This window comes from Myotis myotis, unplaced genomic scaffold, assembly GCF_014108235.1.
Source record: "Myotis myotis isolate mMyoMyo1 unplaced genomic scaffold, mMyoMyo1.p scaffold_m19_p_5, whole genome shotgun sequence".
Taxonomy (NCBI): Eukaryota; Metazoa; Chordata; class Mammalia; order Chiroptera; family Vespertilionidae; genus Myotis; species Myotis myotis.
This window is the reverse complement of record NW_023416357.1, coordinates 100,698,000-100,715,571: the sequence shown is the minus strand read 5'-3', so window position 1 is coordinate 100,715,571 and position 17,572 is coordinate 100,698,000. Positions and strand designations below refer to the sequence as shown.

The 17,572-nt window shown below is 50.8% G+C and overlaps 2 protein-coding genes, 2 long non-coding RNA genes and 1 pseudogene across 6 annotated transcripts in view; 4 read left to right on the top strand and 1 right to left on the bottom strand.

Moving 5' to 3' along the window:
• The window catches only part of LOC118656834, a 34,394-nt gene extending 30,924 nt beyond the window's left edge, over positions 1–3,470 (top strand). Inside the window, exons 2-3 of the long non-coding RNA XR_004967706.1 lie at positions 191–630; positions 2,241–3,470. This is a non-coding gene — a long non-coding RNA (uncharacterized LOC118656834). The remainder of the gene's footprint in view (positions 1–190; positions 631–2,240) is intronic.
• Positions 3,471–4,526: 1,056 nt separating this feature from the next.
• Positions 4,527–5,176, top strand: LOC118656675 (annotated as a pseudogene).
• A 4,496-nt stretch (positions 5,177–9,672) lies between these two features.
• On the top strand, positions 9,673–12,149 carry LOC118656440. The gene is made up of 2 exons (XR_004967610.1): positions 9,673–10,277; positions 11,114–12,149. It is a non-coding gene; the product is annotated as an uncharacterized LOC118656440 (long non-coding RNA).
• A 682-nt stretch (positions 12,150–12,831) lies between these two features.
• On the top strand, positions 12,832–16,303 carry DNASE1 (deoxyribonuclease 1). Its single transcript, XM_036309786.1, has 9 exons — positions 12,832–12,945; positions 13,378–13,525; positions 13,741–13,829; positions 13,985–14,068; positions 14,361–14,476; positions 14,797–14,909; positions 14,988–15,142; positions 15,532–15,628; positions 15,858–16,303. Exons 2-9 carry the CDS (start codon positions 13,379–13,381, stop codon positions 15,909–15,911), a joined length of 855 nt encoding a protein of 284 aa, XP_036165679.1. The 5' UTR covers positions 12,832–12,945; position 13,378; the 3' UTR covers positions 15,912–16,303.
• Positions 16,242–17,572, bottom strand: part of TRAP1 (TNF receptor associated protein 1) — a 67,078-nt gene continuing 65,747 nt past the window's right edge. For all 3 annotated transcript variants that reach the window (XM_036309783.1, XM_036309785.1, XM_036309782.1), the window contains 2 exons: positions 16,743–16,815; positions 16,242–16,555 (listed from right to left, as the gene is read on the bottom strand). In XM_036309783.1, the coding sequence (XP_036165676.1) occupies positions 16,454–16,555; positions 16,743–16,815 (175 nt within the window). In that variant the 3' untranslated portion in view covers positions 16,242–16,453. The remainder of the gene's footprint in view (positions 16,556–16,742; positions 16,816–17,572) is intronic.

Genomic DNA, 17,572 nt, shown 5'->3' with positions numbered 1-17,572 from the left:
TCCTCTCTGAAATCAATAAAAATATATTTTAAAAAAAATTAAAATAAATAAATAAAAATAAGATGAGTTCATAAACAAATGATCAAAAAATGGAACAGCCTGTCAGGAATTTGATGATGTTTTAGAACAGGTGGTGCCTTCTGGCTAATATGACTGACATTAACACTCCCTTTTTTCTTTTATTAACCAGTCACTGTATGAATGGGAACAGCAAGACGGCACAGCAAGCTCATGTTTTACCAGCTTCAATGGCTGTCATTGGTGGGCTGAGGTACCTGTGAGGATTAGTGCCTTCTCACAGGAGCCCAAGTGAGGAAAGGAACAGATCACCCTTGCACTGCCTCCATGGCCCACCAGGACCCCAGCAGCCTTCGGACGACGGGGAGCTGGACCAACAAGACCGCTACCTCTAGCCATTCTGCCTTGGTCAGAGGACCAGGATGGAGAGCACTGAGCTGGATTCATCGCTGGCTTCCTGCGGCCATCTCTGCCTCTGCATGAGGCCTGTCCATGGCTGTAGCTGGGTTGAAGTGGCTGGTGGTGGCCAGTGCTGCCCTCCTGCACCTCCATGCTTGGGGCAGCTGTGCTTCCGTGCAGGCCACCCAGAGTCTGGGAAGTCAGCCTCACAAGGTGAGTGGAGTGTAGACGTGGCGTGAGAACCAGTGCTGCTCCCCACAGCCTGGAGCTTGCCATTCCCAAGAGGCCAAAGTCTGTAGCTGCCTTTCCTGGTCTCCTCCTAGGGGCACCTTCTTGTTTCCACAGCTGGGACTCTGCATCTCAGGCACCTCCCGGGGGCAGTGCCCAGACCTCTGGGTGGAGAGTGGAGGCAAGGCCCTGTGTCCGCCCACCATCGGGCCCCGCATAAGCAGGCTAGGACAAGTGCAGCATCTCTCGCTGACGGCAGGCCTGATGAGGTGACTGTTAGGGGAAGGCTGAGGCACTGGGGGAGGATGGTTCAATAGAAGCCTTTCTCCTCATACACCTGAGGCCCCTACAAGCTCTCACTGTGCATGTCCCGTCCCCAAGAGAAGAATTTAGCTGTAGGACTGTTACAGCTTGTGGTTTCCCATGGTGGTGCAGGAGAAGCACCCAGGGGAGTGTCCTCCCCACTGGTAGGGCCACATCACCTCTGTCCTGCACTCTGAGGTGCAAGGATACTGAGAGCATGGAAGGTGAGTAGAGGGGTGGGGAATAGTGGGATGTGGGGAAGACAGTAGGAGCAGCCCTTCCCAGCTGGCTCATCCAGAAAGGCGTGGGCAGAGTTGGAAAAGATGCCCACTTTTGGGACTCAGGCGTGAGGTTCCGTGGCGAGAGCTGTGGTGGCCTCTGTGTTGTGGGGCAGCACCATCACACAGGTATCGGCCCCAGGGGCCTTTGCCCACGTGACAGTCCTACTGTGCTTGGGCACAGGCGGTCCCTTCTCTCCGTGCAGATAAGCCCACGCCAGCTGTGCTCTGGGCCCTGCTCTCTGGCAGTCCTCGGCCTTTCCTCTGGGATCCCCATGACAGAGCAGTGTCGTTCTGAGCTCTGCTTTCTGGCCAGGCCTTGAGTGTTGGTCTGAAGGCTCCTTAGTCCATGGAGAGCCTCCCTCCCTCCCCATTAGGAGCTGTAACTTTGGGGCTCCCTTATCTCCCATGCCTCTGTCCTGTCAGGATTTGGGACATGGAGGCTGAGGAGAATGGCCCAGTGATCAGAGAGGACCGAGTCAGCTCTGCTCTGTGAGATGCTCACACTTAACTGAGATAACCAGCGCAGCTGGAGAGGGTGCAGTTTTCTCAGAAACCGTCATTACCCACCTGAAGCCATCACTGACCGTTTGGCTGAGGGGGCAGGGTCCCCAGAAAGGATGCAGCCCTTGTGCAGGCAGTCGCAGGCCCCCAGGCTTCTCCTCCAGGAGCGAGGCAATAGCCCTGAGCAGAGGATGGGTGCTCTGTTCCCGGAGGAGTGTGGGCTGAGCTTCTGACGTGTAGGATTGCCGTGCTGTGGCACTGTTAGGGCTGGGCTAATGAGGGCAGATAGCGTAGGGCTTAGATGAGCATACGGAGGCCTTCAATCCTGGAGGTTCTCGGTTGGGCAGAGGGGGATGGGCTGTGCCCCATCTGGCTTCCTCATTGGCCACATGCCTCTGTATGGGACATTGGTAGCTCGGAGATGTCCACGTGGCCAATGCTAGTTGGACCAGCTTGCCTAGTTATCAGCCCACATCCCTTCCAACTCTCCAGTTTAGCGATTCATTCCAGGTAATGAAAACAGACTTTCTGGCGTGGAGCAGCTTGCAGTAGACCACTGCCTGCTGAGGACTCAGAGAGCTGGCCGTAACTCAGAAGGCAGCTTGAAGGTCTGCAGAGTCACTCCAGCAGCACGACTCAGAGGGGAGCTCAAGGAGGTAAGCCCACTTCCTGCACTGGCTTTCCCCCTCGGGCTGGGTAAGGTGGCTGCCAAGAGGCAGAGGAGCTGGAGGAGCTCCACACAAGCTTGCAGGGCTGGGAAGCCCAAGCTGGGAGTGTGGGCCTGCTGAGGAGTCAGGAGCTGAGCGCCAAGATTCCTGCGAGGAAGGAGGCCAGAGAAGTGAAGTTGGCAGCAGCAGTTTTCTCTCAAGGCATTTGCTGGTGATATTGCTCAGGTAAGAGAAGCAGAGTGCTGACACGCAGAGCAGGATTTTCGGCAGTTTCATGGTGCTGGGAATTGTTCAGGACGTGTCCGAGATAATGACCCTAAGAAATATGCCAGACTCTCAGCGGGGACTTTGGGGGTGGCACTCTGGGAGTGGGGGCAAGCCACAGGAAGATTGGACTTCATAAGGACTGCAGACAAGCTGTTTCAGCTGAGCCCCCGATTGGACTATGGCAGCCTGTCCCTCTGTTGCCCATCCAGGAGGGAGACATCATCCTGACTCTCCACCATTCTGACATACACAGTGCCTGGCAGTCAGGTTACTAGGCAACTGAGAAGCAGGACTGGGGGCACAGGCAGTGATAGGCCCACCAGAGATGAAGATATTGGAGCAGTCAGACATGGACTTCAAAATAACTGATTAGCACAATAAAGTAAATAACGAAAACGAAGAGTTTACAGAGAACTGGATTCATCATAAAACATTAAAATTCTAAAGCAAAGGTGCAGTGACAGATGCTGTGTTGCTCTCAAAGCTGAGTGAGCCCGGAGGAGTAAGGAGAATTCCCGCGTTTGCTGCAGTGACCTCATCAGCCTGCTGAGATGGCAGTGCAGGCAGTCCACAGGGTGAACATTCATTCAACTTCCACCTGAAGTAAATCCGATTTTGTATATAAGGAATTTGTCTTACAAAATCATAGCTGAAGAGATGTATGACATATTTGGGAAATATGGACCTATTTGTCTAATCAGAATGGGGAACACACCTGAAACTAGGGGAACAGTTCATGTGGTCTATGAAGACATCTTTTTTTTAACTTCTCACCTGAGGATATGTTTTTATTGATTTTAGAAAAAGAAGGAGGTAGAGGGAATTAGAGGGGGGGCGGGGGCGAGAGAGAGAGAAACATCCATGTGAGAGAAACATCCATCAGTTGTCTCCCGTACATGCTCCTACCAGGGATCAAACCCGAAACCCTTTGGTTCACTGGACCAAGCAGCTGAGCCACACTGGCCAGGGCTGTGAAGGTACCTTTGATGCCAAGAACACATGTGATCACCTGTCAGGATGTGTTTGTAAGAACCTGTGATTTGTACTATAATTGCCAACAGGGCATTTTAGAAGATAGACACAAAGGAGGAACAGTTGAAGCTTTTCAAAGAAAATATGGCATCAACACAGATCTACCAAAGTAAACATTTTCTGCATTTTCATTTTTTACTGAAACCCCATAAATCACCACCACTACTCTTCTCAATTTTTACTTAATATTGTGATTTCTTATTTGAGGTTCAAAATGACCTGCTTGAAACTTTGATACATGTTAGAATATGGTTGTTAGTAAACTTGTAGCTTTTTGTAAAACATGTCAGTGTTAGCTTCTTGAGAGCAGGGAGCTATTTGTATTTATTTTTTTAAAAAATTCTTTATTGTTGAAAGTGTTACATATCCCCCCCCCCCCACTGACCCCCTCCAGCCTGCCCCCGCCTCAGGCCCTCACCCCCCCATTGTCTGTCCGTGGGCCTTGCTATTTGTGTTCTTAATGCCTCCAGGGTGCAATCTAGTGCTTTAGGGGGTTGTCATTTATTGAATGTCTGTTAATAATGAAATTTTCATAGTAACTCCGTGAAGGTAGACATCTCCATTTTGCAGATAAGGATACCAAAGCTCATCGTGTTGGTTGAATGAATAAAGTGCTTACATTAAAAAAAAAATAGGGCCCTGACCGGTTTGGCTCAGCGAATAGAGCGTCGGCCTGCGGACTCAAGGGTCCCAGGTTCGATTCCGGTCAAGGGCATGTACATTGGTTGCGGGCACATCCCCAATGGGGAGTGTGCAGGAGGCAGCTGATCGATGTTTCTCTCTCGTCGATGTTTCTAACTCTCTATCCCTCTCCCTTCCTCTCTGTAAAAAATCAATAAAATATATTAAAAAAAAAATAGGAGTGGCTTCTTTGCCTCTTTGCACCACCCAGACACTGCACAGGCCACTGGCACCATGAAGATCTGGACTTCGGAGCACATCTTGGACCAGCCATGGGAAACTGTTACAACAGCTGCAATGCAGAAATACCCAAACCCTGTGAATCCAAGCATGGTTGGAGTTGGTGTGTTGGACAGACATATAGATCCTTCTGGAAAGTTGCAGAGCCACAGACTTCTCAGCACAGAGTGGGGACTGCCTTTCATTGTGAATCTCTTATTGGTGCAGTGAGAACCAAAACACAAAATACGTGAAAGAACATTCTGTAGTTGATCCTGTAAAACAATGGAACGTAAATCCAGTAACATATCATTTATAAATATGCTTTCAGTAGAAGACTTACATATAAACTACACCCTCAGGACCCAGAAAAAACTGTTTTGACGCAAGACCCCATAATCACCATGAAAGGAGTCAGTCTCAGTAGTTATCTCAAAGGATTGATGGCAAGTACGATATCTTCAAATGCCAATAAAGAACTGCATAGAGTGCCAGGAGAGAATGGTTGAAGCCGGGGACTGGATCTTCCAGGATTTTAATTTAACTCTGGTTTAGAGCTTGTATAGGATTTTGGTTTAAAATATGGACATAAAAAGAAAAAGAGTGTTTGACCTCACCCCCAAAAGGGGGACTGTTGTAATCATGAAATAAATGAAACATCACTGTCATTTAATTGTAGATTCTTTTGAGAACACCTTTTGCATATAGTAAAATAAAAATCAGTTTATACACCAAAAAAAATTACAATTCAGTAGGTGGATTTAATAGGAGTTAGAGGCAGCTGAAGAGGGGCTCAGTGAACTGGAAGACAGGTGAACAGTAAATATTCGTAAGTAATAAATAGCAAATGCCAGTGCAACCAGCTGGCACTACCTGATGAGCTTCCTTGTCCTGGCCCTTCAGGTCCTGCTTTTCCCCTCTGTAGGACTTCAGCCCTGGGTGGAAAGGGGGTGCTGTGAGAGGGCTTTTTGTGTGTGGGAGAGACGGGGTGGGGGAGGGGCACCTGGAAACTTGGAGAACGTTTTCCACAGCAACCTTGTGGGAAACATTACTGGCACATTGGGAGTCCAGTCAGTAGAGTTCTGTGGCGAATGGAAATCTCTGAGAGCCTTGAGATTATCAGGAACACGAGCACGTTTGTGCTCATGGACTAAAGCTGAAGGTGCACTGACTTCTCCGACGTAACCTGAGAAAATGCCTTTGCGCCTCCTGGATGTGGAGCACCGAAAAGTAGCGCTGAGGGGCGGGGTGGTCGGGGAGCCAGTAGAGGCTTGTCTGTGACGTGCAAAGGGGGCGCCTACGTTGTTCAGGCCTCATGTCCCATGGGACCCGAGTGCCGCCTGTTCCCCTGACGCCGGGGCACAGGCCTGGCGGGTGAGGAAGCGGGCTGCTGCTGAGCGTGACTGTGAAGCTGTTTTGGTGGTAGCAGTGCAGACGTCTGTTCTGAGAAATTTTCCATCCTGGGTTAATGTTTCTTTATAACGAGGGCTGGTGACTTGTGGCTGGACCAAGGCCAGTGTGCTGAGTTGAGAGATGACTGCTGACCCGAACAGGTTGATTGACATGGATTAAAGCAATGTCACAGCAAACAGGTCAGCCCTTTATCTGTAGTAAGGGATAGAAGCCCCTTTGCCCTCTAAAATGCTGTCTGTGGGGTTAGCAAACATGCCTTCTGAGGGGAGGGGAAAGGAGTGATCCTGGGTGGAGTCTGACCGGGGGGGGGGGGGGGGCATGCTTGTGGGGCCACGATAGCCATCAGCTCCTGGGAGCTTCTGGTCAGTTCAAACCGGGAGCCCAGAAGCCACTAGGATGCCTCGCAGTGTCCCTCGTGCTCAGGACGGGAGGCTGTGCTGGGTTCCCTGAGGTGGGTCCACAAGGAAGGGAAGTTCTCTCTCTGTAGTCAGGAGGGTTCCCCGGGAAGGTGGGGAGCAGGAGGCAAGTGCATAACCCCACTGCCTCCAGCTTTGCCTGCACTGTAGGCACTGTGTTAGGCATGGGGCAGTTTCATGGAGAAGGTGGACAGGTCTCTGCTCTGTGGGGCTTGTGTTCTATCTAGTCCAGTACAGTGGGGCCTTGACTTACGAGTGTCCCGACTAACGAGTTTTTTGAGATACCAGCTGTCTCTCCGCCGATTTTTTGCTTTGAGTTGACAGAGTAATTTAACGAGCTCCTTAACGAGCTCGGTCTCGGAACGAATTAAACTCGTAAGTCAAGGCCCCACTGTATGTTTGTGCTCAGTGTGCTGAGTTGAGACCTTAAATTAGTATAAACAAGTAAGAGCAAACACATTGAAACAAAGAAAAGAAGTGATAAGGGTCATGAAAAATGACACTGGGAGCATGTGGATGGGGAGAACAGCCTCCCTGAACAAGTGACATTTGAGCTGAATGGGAATGACATAGTGGCCCTGGCCCTCGCCCTCCAGGCAGAGTGGAGGCCGTGAGCTAGAATCACTCAGGTCTTGGGAAGCACGTCTTTCATCTGAAGGACAATGAGGACAGATGGCAGTTTTTGAGCAGGGGAGTAACATGATGTGATTGCACATTCACAAGATGTGCGGGTGCGTGTGTTCAGGGAAGGACCGGTGTGGTGGCTGCAGAACCGGAGGAGTGCAGACTCGGGATGCATTTGGGACAGGGCTGAGGGAGCGCGGGGACACAGATTTGGGCATCTGAGCATCTGGATGGAGGCTGGGCCATAGTGAGAGCGCAGCCAGGGACTCAGGCTGAAGTCTGGTTCTGCTGCGGAAAGTTCACGAACATGTGGGGAGTTGTCCCAGCTGCAGCTAGAATTAGGAGCGAGTCCGGAGTATTTCCTGAGCAGGTGGGAAAACTGACCCTCAGGACTTGACAGCTGATCATTATCTATCTAATCCATCCATCTATCCACAATGCCTGACAGTTTGAAATCTTTCTTATCCTCCACTCCGTTTTGCCACCAATCCCTGTCCTAAAGCTACAGTTCTCCCCACCTCACCATCCCTTCTGCTCTGCCCGCCCTTGTTCCTTTCCTTACCACAAGCCAACCTGCTCGCCTTCCCTCCTCCTAAGCCCATCCCTGCGCCTCACAGTGACCAGAGACTCTTTCTAACTTGCAAAACTGGATATTTAAAGCATTTTGAGTGATTTCATTTTTGACATTAACTTTTTGTTATTTTTAATGATACATTGTATTCAGTTGCGTGGTTTGTAAAATTTTTGATTCCTAAAAATTTTTTTAATTAAAAATTTCAACATATTCAAAAGTAGAGACTAGTATAAAAAACCTTCATGTACTCACTACCCAACTTTAGGGCCAACATTTTGAAGCAAATCCCAGACATTGTATCATTTTATCCTTAAATATTTCAGTGTGACTTTGAAGTCTAAGGATCATTGAAAGCATAACCAGAGTGACATTACCAAACCCAACAATCTAATAATTTCATTGCTTACCAATCAGTGTTTTAATTTCCCTGATTACATCTTTTTTTAAAATATATATTTTATTGATTTTTTACAGGGAGGAAGGGAGAGGGATAGAGAGTTAGAAACATTGATGAGAGAGAAACATCGATCAGTTGCCTCCTGCACACCTCCTACTGGGGATGTGCCCGCAACCAAGGTACATGCCCTTGACCGGAATCGAACCTGGGATCTTTCAGTCTGCAGGCCGACGCTCTATCCACTGAGCCAAACCGGTTAGGACTCCCTGATTACATCTTAAATGATTTGTTAAGCAACAGGTTTTTCTAAATGGTCAAATAAATTGTTTTATAGGATCCTGACGAGGATGACACGTTGCATTTAGTGATATATTTCAAGTTTCTTTTAAATCTGTTAGTTCCTCCTCTCTTCTTCTCACTCTTTTTTCTCCCCTTAAAATGTGTTGGTGAAACCACCCTTGGTTCTGTAGTTTCCCACAGGATGGATTGTGCTGTGGACTCAAAATGCTGGTGACCATGAACTTCTGCCCCTAGAGTTTGATCAGATTCAAGATGGCCTTGGCAAGTTTCTTCCTACGTGCTGTTTTCTCTGACCTGGAGGCTGGTTGTAGCCAATGATAATCGGAGCCTACATGAAGGGCTGCCAATTGTGGAGTCTGAAATTCTAGCATCCTCCCTCATTGTTAAGCTGTAGGACTCCTCCATAGAGAGAAATTTGTCTCAGTTCTGCCATGTACATTCTTGGACTTTGTTTGCCAGTTAGCAGAATAACAAATTGGCTCCGTTGGTGACCGGTGAGTTTTTTACATCAGTACGAACTCGCATGCATAAATATAATTGAGATGTGTAATCTATTAAAACTTGTAGACTTGAAATTATTCATCTCAATAGCAGTTTGTAGACTTGAAAATTTCTTTGTGACAAGATATATAGTGTGTTGTAAATAATGAAGGCCATAAAAGAAGGTATATCAGTATAGTAAGATATATGATTTAGTAATGCAGGCACACCCCTTATGTATGTTAAAATCCAAAAATTCTTAGTTCAGAGCACCTCTACTTAAGGTTCAGTATTTTAAGGGACCTTAGGCCCAAAGAAATACCTAAGTTTTATTTATTAGATAAGTCCACACAACATAGTAATTATGTCCTAGCTATTGACAGTAGACATTTGGAAAAGTAATACACATCAATTTAAAGAAAAAAAATTCTTCATTTCATTTTGTAAGTAACCACTACTACTTACAAAGGGGATGTGTGTGCCTGTCAGGTTTTTCTTGAATCTTAGTATCATATCGATTTGAATATGTCACCCTTTTTCCTGTTCTACACTGATTTCACACAGTATTTGCTTTTTCAGTAACTGCCAGAAACCTAGTTTTGCAGCAAGATGAAATCAGGGAAAGGGATGTAGCAAGATATGTTGAAACCATGAGGTGTCCAAGTGTTGGGAGTCACTGTCCCTCTCAAAAGTAAAACGTATCCTGTGGTACCTTGGCCACTTTTGGGAACCAGAGCTCTGTGCCCCACCCTTTCCCTCTGGATCTGTGGATGTCCCTCTTCCCTGCACCACACATTGGTGTGCGGCTCATCACCTTGGCCCCCACAGCTCTCAGGGATGGGTCACATGTCGGGTTTCCTTTCCATTTGTTCCCAGCCTCAGTGCTTAGAGGATGTTTTTCTTTATCCTTTAATTTCAGCCACATCAGAGCTCAAGACTGGCTCCAACTCATTGTGATATGCTGTTTCCCCTGCCTGTACTGGAGCCTGTTTAACCAAAAGAGGGGCAGACTCTCAGGGTTAATGTAAAAACAGCTCACCCTGGTCAGAGAAAGTGCTCTGTTGTCAGTGCCCATTGCCCTGCTGATGTAACTTTCCTTCCCTGGCACCCCTCTGCATTTCCAGTGTGGGGCCCGGTACAGGTGGAGTGTACCCCTGACTCCTGCCATCGGTGTTGGGCTTGGCCCTGTTGCTGGTTAAGACCAAGAAAATGTGGGAAGAAATGACAGTGTGCAGATTCCAAGCTGAAGCATCGTGTGTTTCTCTCCCCCATGGGACTCTTCTGTTAGATGAGCACGCCCTGGGTAGCTGCAGCCCCGTTAGCCTGGACCCAGAAGTGGCCCAGGGCCCTCCCAGCTGACCTGTGGCCTAGGAGTGAGGGAGAATGGCATGTTGTTGCACCCATTGAACTTCGGGGCTGCTTGTTAGACAGCGACAGCTGACGGGTGGAAGCAGAAGAGAGATCCACGAGGGAAAGGTAAGTGATGGAGAGACTGAGAGGGTGTGTTCTTAGGGATGGACGGATTTTTGAGGAGACGTGAAATGATTCTTCTGTGGAGCAGTGTTATAGCCATTGATCCTTAAGATAATCCTAAGAGGAAAGCGGTGGTTTTATCCCTTTTTACACATGAAGATTATTGAGGCTCAAAGTAGTTGAAGGTGCATTGGATGAGCCTGTTCCAGGCCCCAAATCCCTGACTCCCCTGGGCCGGGCTCTTCCCCAGGCTGTGCTGCCTCTCAGGCAGGCCCAACTCTAGGAGGGCAGCCGGCATGGCAACAGAGCTGGGCCCTTCGTACCAGTGGGGCCTTTCTTCTGTGTGTTGGGGAGGGGGCAGGTCTGTAGCTGGGAGCTCCCCACAGCAGAAGGGGTAGCATTTGGTTCAGAGGACAGGGGAGCCGACAGACAGGTGCCTGTGTCCCATGTGCTGAGAACTGCAGGGGCCGGTTACCCCTAGTGTGAACCACAGCCATACCACCTGTGGCGTGTTCTGTGTCTGGCCAAATGCTGGACCAGGGGCCCCATTTAGTTTTGCTCACACTCTCCCTTCAAAGAGTCTGGCAAGTGTGTCCAGGAAAGAAACTCGGGGAAGAAAGTGATGTAGGCCGATGTCTTGCTTGGTTGACATGTGGATTTTGAGATGCTTAAAGCTATCCCAGCCCTGACAGGTGTGGCTCAGCTGGTTAGAGCGTTGTCCCATATACCAAAAGGTTGCGGGTTTGAGCCCTGGTCAGGGCACATGCGGAAGGCAACCAGTTGGTTCTCTCTCACATTGATGCTTCTCTCTCTGTCGTTCCCTTCCCCGCTCTCTAAAGTCAATAAGCATGTCCTTGGGTGACGATTGAAAAAAGAGGAAAAAGAAAGCTGTCCCAGCCTCAGGGATTGAGAACAGGAGACTTCAGCAATCAAACCTTCGCAAAAGACTGCAGTGGGGCTCCTGGAAGCTTGAGGACCAGGCCACCTGATTTCATCTAGAGGCACCGTATCAAGGGACACATGAGCTGACTGGCATTCCTGCTGACAGCCAGGGCCGTCCATCAGCATGCTTTCATTACTTCAGAGGGTCTGGTCTTGAGACGCTAATTTACCGAATGAACTCTTCTCAATCCCCGCTGTGTCCCCTGCTTCGTGACCAGCTGGCCTGATCTGTGGCACTGTTGTGACTTAGGCCTTGGTCCCTATCGACTGCTGCTCTCAAGCCCCCCTTGCTCCCAAACTCTAGCCCCGTGCAGCCCTACACCCACCATGGCAAAAGAGCAGCAAGACCCTTCCATCCCAGGGAGGGACCCTCCCCTCCCCACATGGCACCCCAAAAGGTATCCATGTCCCGATTCCTGGAACCTGTGAACCTGAAACCTGGAAGCTGAAGCTCACATGGCAAAACAGGACTTTGCAGATGTGATTAAGGATCTTGAGATGGGGAGATGGTCCTGGATGATCTGGGAGGACCTTAAATTCAGTCACCCGTATCTTTATGAGAAGGGGCGGTACGAAGATGGAGGCAGAGGTTGGAGCTGTGGCCACAGCCAGGACACCAGGCGTCCCAGAAGCTGAAGAGGCAGAAAGGACCCTCCCACAGAGCGTGCGGCCCTGGAACACCTGGATTTCAGTTCAGCGAGATGGATTTTGGACTCTGTCCTCTAAAACTGTTAGAGAATAAGTTTTATTTATAAGCCACCAAGTTTGTGACTACAAATGGGAAAGTCAAGGATTCTAGGAACGACTGGACCCAAGGCCTGTGGTGAACCCTCACAGATACTGCCTACCAGTGTCTTTGTGACTCGAGACACCTGCGCCTGGAACACGGGCTCTCTTCCTCAAGGTGCACTACTGCCTCGCTGGCAACCGAGGTGGGCCCCACAGTCCCCGCCCCTTCCTGGCACTCAAGCCTTGAAGCTCCCAAGGCTGCATCACACATGTACCCCATAGAGCAAGCGTGTCAAACATGCGCCGAAGGAGTGTGACATGCTTGCCATAGAGCCCAGCTTTTAGCCAAGCTGCCTGCAGCCCTCAGAGCTAATGGATGAAGCGGGGCCGGGATGGGTAAGAGGCCTATGTGCTCCAGGGCCCGAGAGCCACCAGGAGCTCTTTTTGCAACATGCAATGCGGGACGTCTGGCTTTGACCGCTGGCTCCAAGGTCATCTCAAGTCTGCACACTGGAGTGCAGCCAGGACCCCGCCCTCCAGAGCACACCTGTTCCCCATCCCTGGGAGAGAAGCATGTGTGAAGGACACACTAGCCTTTGGCCCAATTATTAGATTTTGTAAAACTAAGTACAAATACCATCAGGTGCTCTTTTTACAGCACCAAGAACCGGTGCCTGTTAAAATAAACACATGCCAACCACTCACCTGCGTGGGAAAGCCACACAGGCAGCGCCACTGTTCTGCACCAGTCAGGTGATGCCCCGGGAAAGGTCACAGCCGCCTAAACCTTTAAAATCCCAGGCGCGACGGGCATTCCCTGTGGGGATTCAGAGCTGTAGCAGCTCTGCGTGGGCCTCTCAGCTGTGTTTCTTAATATACTTCCCTTTGTAAATTGTTTTTATTTTCTTAAAGGAACAAAAGGAGAAAATTGATACCAAAGAACATCCATTCCTGGTTCTTGGCAGAATTCCCACCACCTTTGGTAGAAGTTGCATTTCGGGTGAGTGTGTCTAGTGCCTCAAGAGCTGTGTGACTTGTGGCCGTTGGCGGGTAGGCACTAAGCCCAGAGGCCTGGTGGGGTCCCTCTGCGTGACTGGCCAAGCGGGGAAGAACCCTGGCCAGGCGGGTGCCTGGAGCAGGGAGGGCAGTGAGCCAGTGTCCCACCACTAGCCCGAGTGCGTCCTCAGGCTGGTGACCCTTATGGGCCTGTCTTCTGGTGGGTGGAGGGTGAGAAGACCCAGGTCCTCTCCTTGGCGCTGGTGCCTGGCTCTGCATGCTGGCGAGGGCTGAGGCGCATCTGGCTGCTCAGTACTGCCCATGAAGTCAGTTACTCAGCCTTGGGCTCCACCAGCTCCGCGTGGCTGGATGGAGGGAAGATGGGGCACCGTCTCCTCTAATCCAGACCCACATGCCAATGTCCCTCCTCCTCCAGAATGAAGGGTCCCAGGCTGATGGGGGTGCTGCTCACCCTGACCGCTGTGCTGCATGTGGTCCTGCCCCTGAGAATAGCAGCTTTCAACATCCAGACTTTCGGGGAGACCAAGATGTCCAATGCCACCCTCTCCAACTACATCGTGCAGGTAGGTCCAGGCCAGCGGTCAGTCCTGAAGGCAATCAGACTGTTAGGCCTCTGCTCTCAGCCCAGTCAGCTGTGGGGATAGGGCCCTTATCACTACCATGGCTGACGTCATCAGGCCAACGGATGTGACAGCAGCCTGGGAATAGCAGCTTGGCTCCTGCGGGGACTCGGAGTGGGCAGGGCCTAGTCTCAGCACCACTGTGGCCCTGTCCCTAGATCCTGAGTCGCTATGACATTGCTGTGGTCCAGGAGGTCAGAGACAGCCACCTGACGGCCGTGGGGAAGCTGCTGGACAGACTCAATCAGTGCGTGAGGGGGCAGGGCACCGGGAAGCACCCGGGACAGTAATCATCCCTGCAGGGCATGATGCCACTTCGGCCGCAGGGACACTGACGTGGGCAGGAGCCCTGCTGTCGGTGGCAGGATGTCCCTGAGAGGTACATTTGTTTCCTCAATCTAGGGATGACCCCAACACCTATCACTACATAGCCAGCGAGCCACTGGGTCGCAGCAGCTATAAGGAGCGCTACCTCTTTGTGTTCAGGTAAAACCCAGGTGCCGAGAGATGAGGCTGCCTCCTCTAAGGTCGCTGGCAGAAGTGGGGGTGGCGGATGTCTAGAAAGCCCATGGGCCTCTCCTCCAGGTGTGGGGGCAAGAACTGGAGGCCACAGAGCAGGGACCGAGTTGGGCCTCACCATCTGGGCAAAAGGAGCTCTGGGCTGGTGGATCTGTGATGTCCCACCTTAGACCAGGCCCCCTGCCTGCAGCAACAGGTCGGTTTGGCAAAGCTGTGCCCCAGCCCCAGGTTAAGCACCCTCTGGCCTGGCCTTCCGCAGGCCGGACCAGGTGTCGGTGCTGGACAGCTACCAGTATGACGACGGCTGCGAGCCCTGTGGAAATGATACCTTCAGCCGAGAGCCAGCTGTTGTCAGGTTCTCCTCCCCATTCACCCGTGAGTGCTGCCGCCACAGAGGCTCCTCTGCCCTGCCTGGCCCCCCTACCCGCCTTGAAGAGCCACAGCACATCATGCCCCCACCACGCACCTCTTTGGGGAGCTTGGTGCCGTCCTCATTCCTAGTGCTTTGGTCTTATGTTTAAGTTACTTAGGGAAACGTCCATCCTCCCTCCGACTACTTCTCTCCCGGGACTGTTTCATGTGTCCCCCATCCCAGCCCTAAACACATGACAGCCAGGCCAGTGCACCCTCGGACCAGGACTGCCTCCCAACTCCGCTCCCCGCCTCCTTGCGTAGCACAACCATCCTCTCCACAGAGGTCAAGGAGTTTGCCATCGTCCCCCTGCATGCGGCCCCACTGGATGCAGTGGCTGAAATCGACTCTCTATATGAAGTCTACCTGGACGTCCGGCAGAAGTGGGGCATGGAGGTGAGGCCCCACACATTGGATTGAGCTCTTAAGGGCCCGGTTCTGTCCCTGGGCCCATCAGCTGGTGTCTCCTGGTAGGACATTATGTTGATGGGCGACTTCAACGCTGGCTGCAGCTACGTGACCCCTTCGCATTGGTCATCCATCCGCCTGCGCACAATCCCCACCTTCCAGTGGCTGATTCCTGACACCGCTGACACGACGGTTACGTCCACGCACTGCGCCTACGACAGGTGAGCAGGATCTGCGCCCCCGTGGTTTCTGCAGGCCCAGGTAGGGAAGGGGCACTCACACAAGCAGCCTCGCTTTCCATCTCAGCCCAGTTTCAGAAAAGGTTTCCAAGACCTTTGAGGAGACATTCACTTATGAAGTGGAATAAAAAGCAGCATTCCTTCACTTTAGGAAAAGCCCATGTAGGGTAACACGATGCCAGTCTTCTCTGGGCAGTCTCAGGTAGACAGGTCGGCCAGCGGTGCCAGTTTGGGCACACCCAGACCTGAGTCTGGGCTGGTCCTGCCTTCCCTCAGCAGCGCTATCCAGGGGCCAGTGAGGGGATCTGAGGTTTAAGTGCACAGAGCTGGACGGTGGGCTGAAGGGGGCTTTTTTGTGTCTGGCACTGTAGGATCGTGGTCGCCGGAACTCTCCTCCAAAATGCCATTGTTCCCGACTCAGCTGGCACCTTTGACTTCCAAGCTGCATATGGACTGAGCAACCAGACTGTATGTGACCATTCTTTACAGCCTGTAGCTCTTGGGGGCCTAGGACGCAGGGGTGGAGTGAGAGCTGGACCCACGGGACTTGTAGCAATCGCTGCTTTTTTCATTGATTTGTCCACAGCCTGGGAGCCTCCTCCCTGGCCGATGTGGCAGTGCAGTATCTGGGTGCACACCTGGCTCTCAGGGAGGACTGCCACACGGGCACCCCTGCTCACTGCATCTTTCTCCACAGGCCCAAGCCATCAGTGACCACTACCCGGTGGAGGTGACGCTCAAGAGAGCCTGACAAGAGCAGGCCCGGGGCCCCAGCTGGACACTTCTAGCTTCTCTTGCTTGTCTGTGGCTGCTCCTGGGGACCTGCACGAAGAACTGACGACGACGGCTGATCCTGTTGTCGCCTTCAGGTTCTGGGGATGGAGTTTAGGAAACGAGTGCGAGTTCCCGGAGCACAGGGCCAGCGCCCCCTCTCTCCCCTCCCTACTGTCCCCCTGACCACTATCCCAGCTTGAGGGGGGATGGAAAGTAGGCTTTTTCTCACTGTACCTGCATCCATCCTAAGCATGGGGTTGTGGCACCAGAGTAACTTACCCTGTTAGTATGCACACAGAGTCCAGCATTTAGGTGAAGAAATATCTTTTAATTTAAGTAAATAAAGCTCTAAAGGGGGTGTTCTCATTGGTGGCATCCAATCGTTCCTTCCCGGCTCCTCCTCCTCCCATGACAGAGGCGCACAGTCCATTGTCACCTTCCCTGGAGCCCTGACAGCGCAGGGAAGACGTGGGGCTCTCACAGCTGCTGTGCTGCACCCTGGCCAACAGGGCCCAGATGTCAGTGTCGCTCCAGGGCCTTGACGAGCAGGTTGTTCAAGCGTCCCACCATGGGCCGGGGGTCATCGACCAGCCCTGCTGCGATCATGGCGTTCTCATAGATCTGAAAGGCAGGGTGGTGACCTTGTTAATGGGATGGGGGCCCTGTCCTAGCTCCAACTCAGGGACATTTTAATGTGGAGAGAGCTGTTCCTTCTTAAAACAGGGTGTTAGAGGCAACAGCTGTCCAACCTCAAAGGAAGGTGCAGCCCTCTGTTCTCACGCTCTCAGCCAGTCTCCAGGAGACTCACCTGATCGACAAGCAGCTGGGCCAGGTCAGGCTCACTCTCTCTCAGCTGGCTGAGCTTCTTGATCAGTATGTGCCTGCAACAGAAACCCCCAGAAGTGAGCTCAGGGCTGTGCCCCCAGCACAAGGGCCTCTAACTTCTGAGACGTTGGAGTTACTAGAACATTCAAAAAAGTGTAATAGGACAGTCCAGTGTAAAAAAAATAAGGCATACAAAAATTTAGGAAGATGTAAATAATCACTGACAGATAATGAGATTGGTTATATACCCAAAGAAACACTTGAGTTTTGATATTAGAAAATGCAATAAGTACTAAAACTAATACAAACTTAAACACTGAAGGAAAGAATTTAACATATAAAAAGACATATATCAGTGCTTGGAGACCATAATTAAAGATGAAAATTTTTCCTAGATTAATACACACACACATATTGTTTTATACTAAGAGTTTAATTTTATACCTTAATCTAATACAGAATTCATAAAAGTAAATATGGAAGAAAAGAGCCAGGAGAGCTGGAGGAGGAAGTCCCAGATGCCAGTAAATAGTTTAATTCTGGAAAACGAAAAGGCAACAACTAAATGCAAAAAATGTCAGCAATGTATAAAGAGGCACACACGGGGATTTTATTTGTACCCGATTAAAGGCAGTGTTTCACAAGAGGGGAAAAGACAGGGCAGCTGGCCAGCCAACCAATGAAGTTGGATTCCCACCTGATGATTCTTTAGACCAAATTCCAGGAGGATCAAATGTTAAATGTAAAATATTCGAAGAAAACGGAAAAAACGTTTTCTAATCTCCGAAGGAAAAGCCTTCCAAGCAGAATACA

Excerpts from the sequence above, each read along its gene's own strand:
- DNASE1 (XM_036309786.1), top strand. The coding sequence starts at position 13,379 with ATGAAGGGTCCCAGGCTGATGGGGGTGCTGCTCACCCTGACCGCTGTG. Across the intron at positions 13,830-13,984 it reads CTGCTGGACAGACTCAATCA|GGATGACCCCAACACCTATC; the intron begins GTGCGTGAGGGG and ends TCCTCAATCTAG. Across the intron at positions 15,143-15,531 it reads ACGCACTGCGCCTACGACAG|GATCGTGGTCGCCGGAACTC; the intron begins GTGAGCAGGATC and ends CTGGCACTGTAG.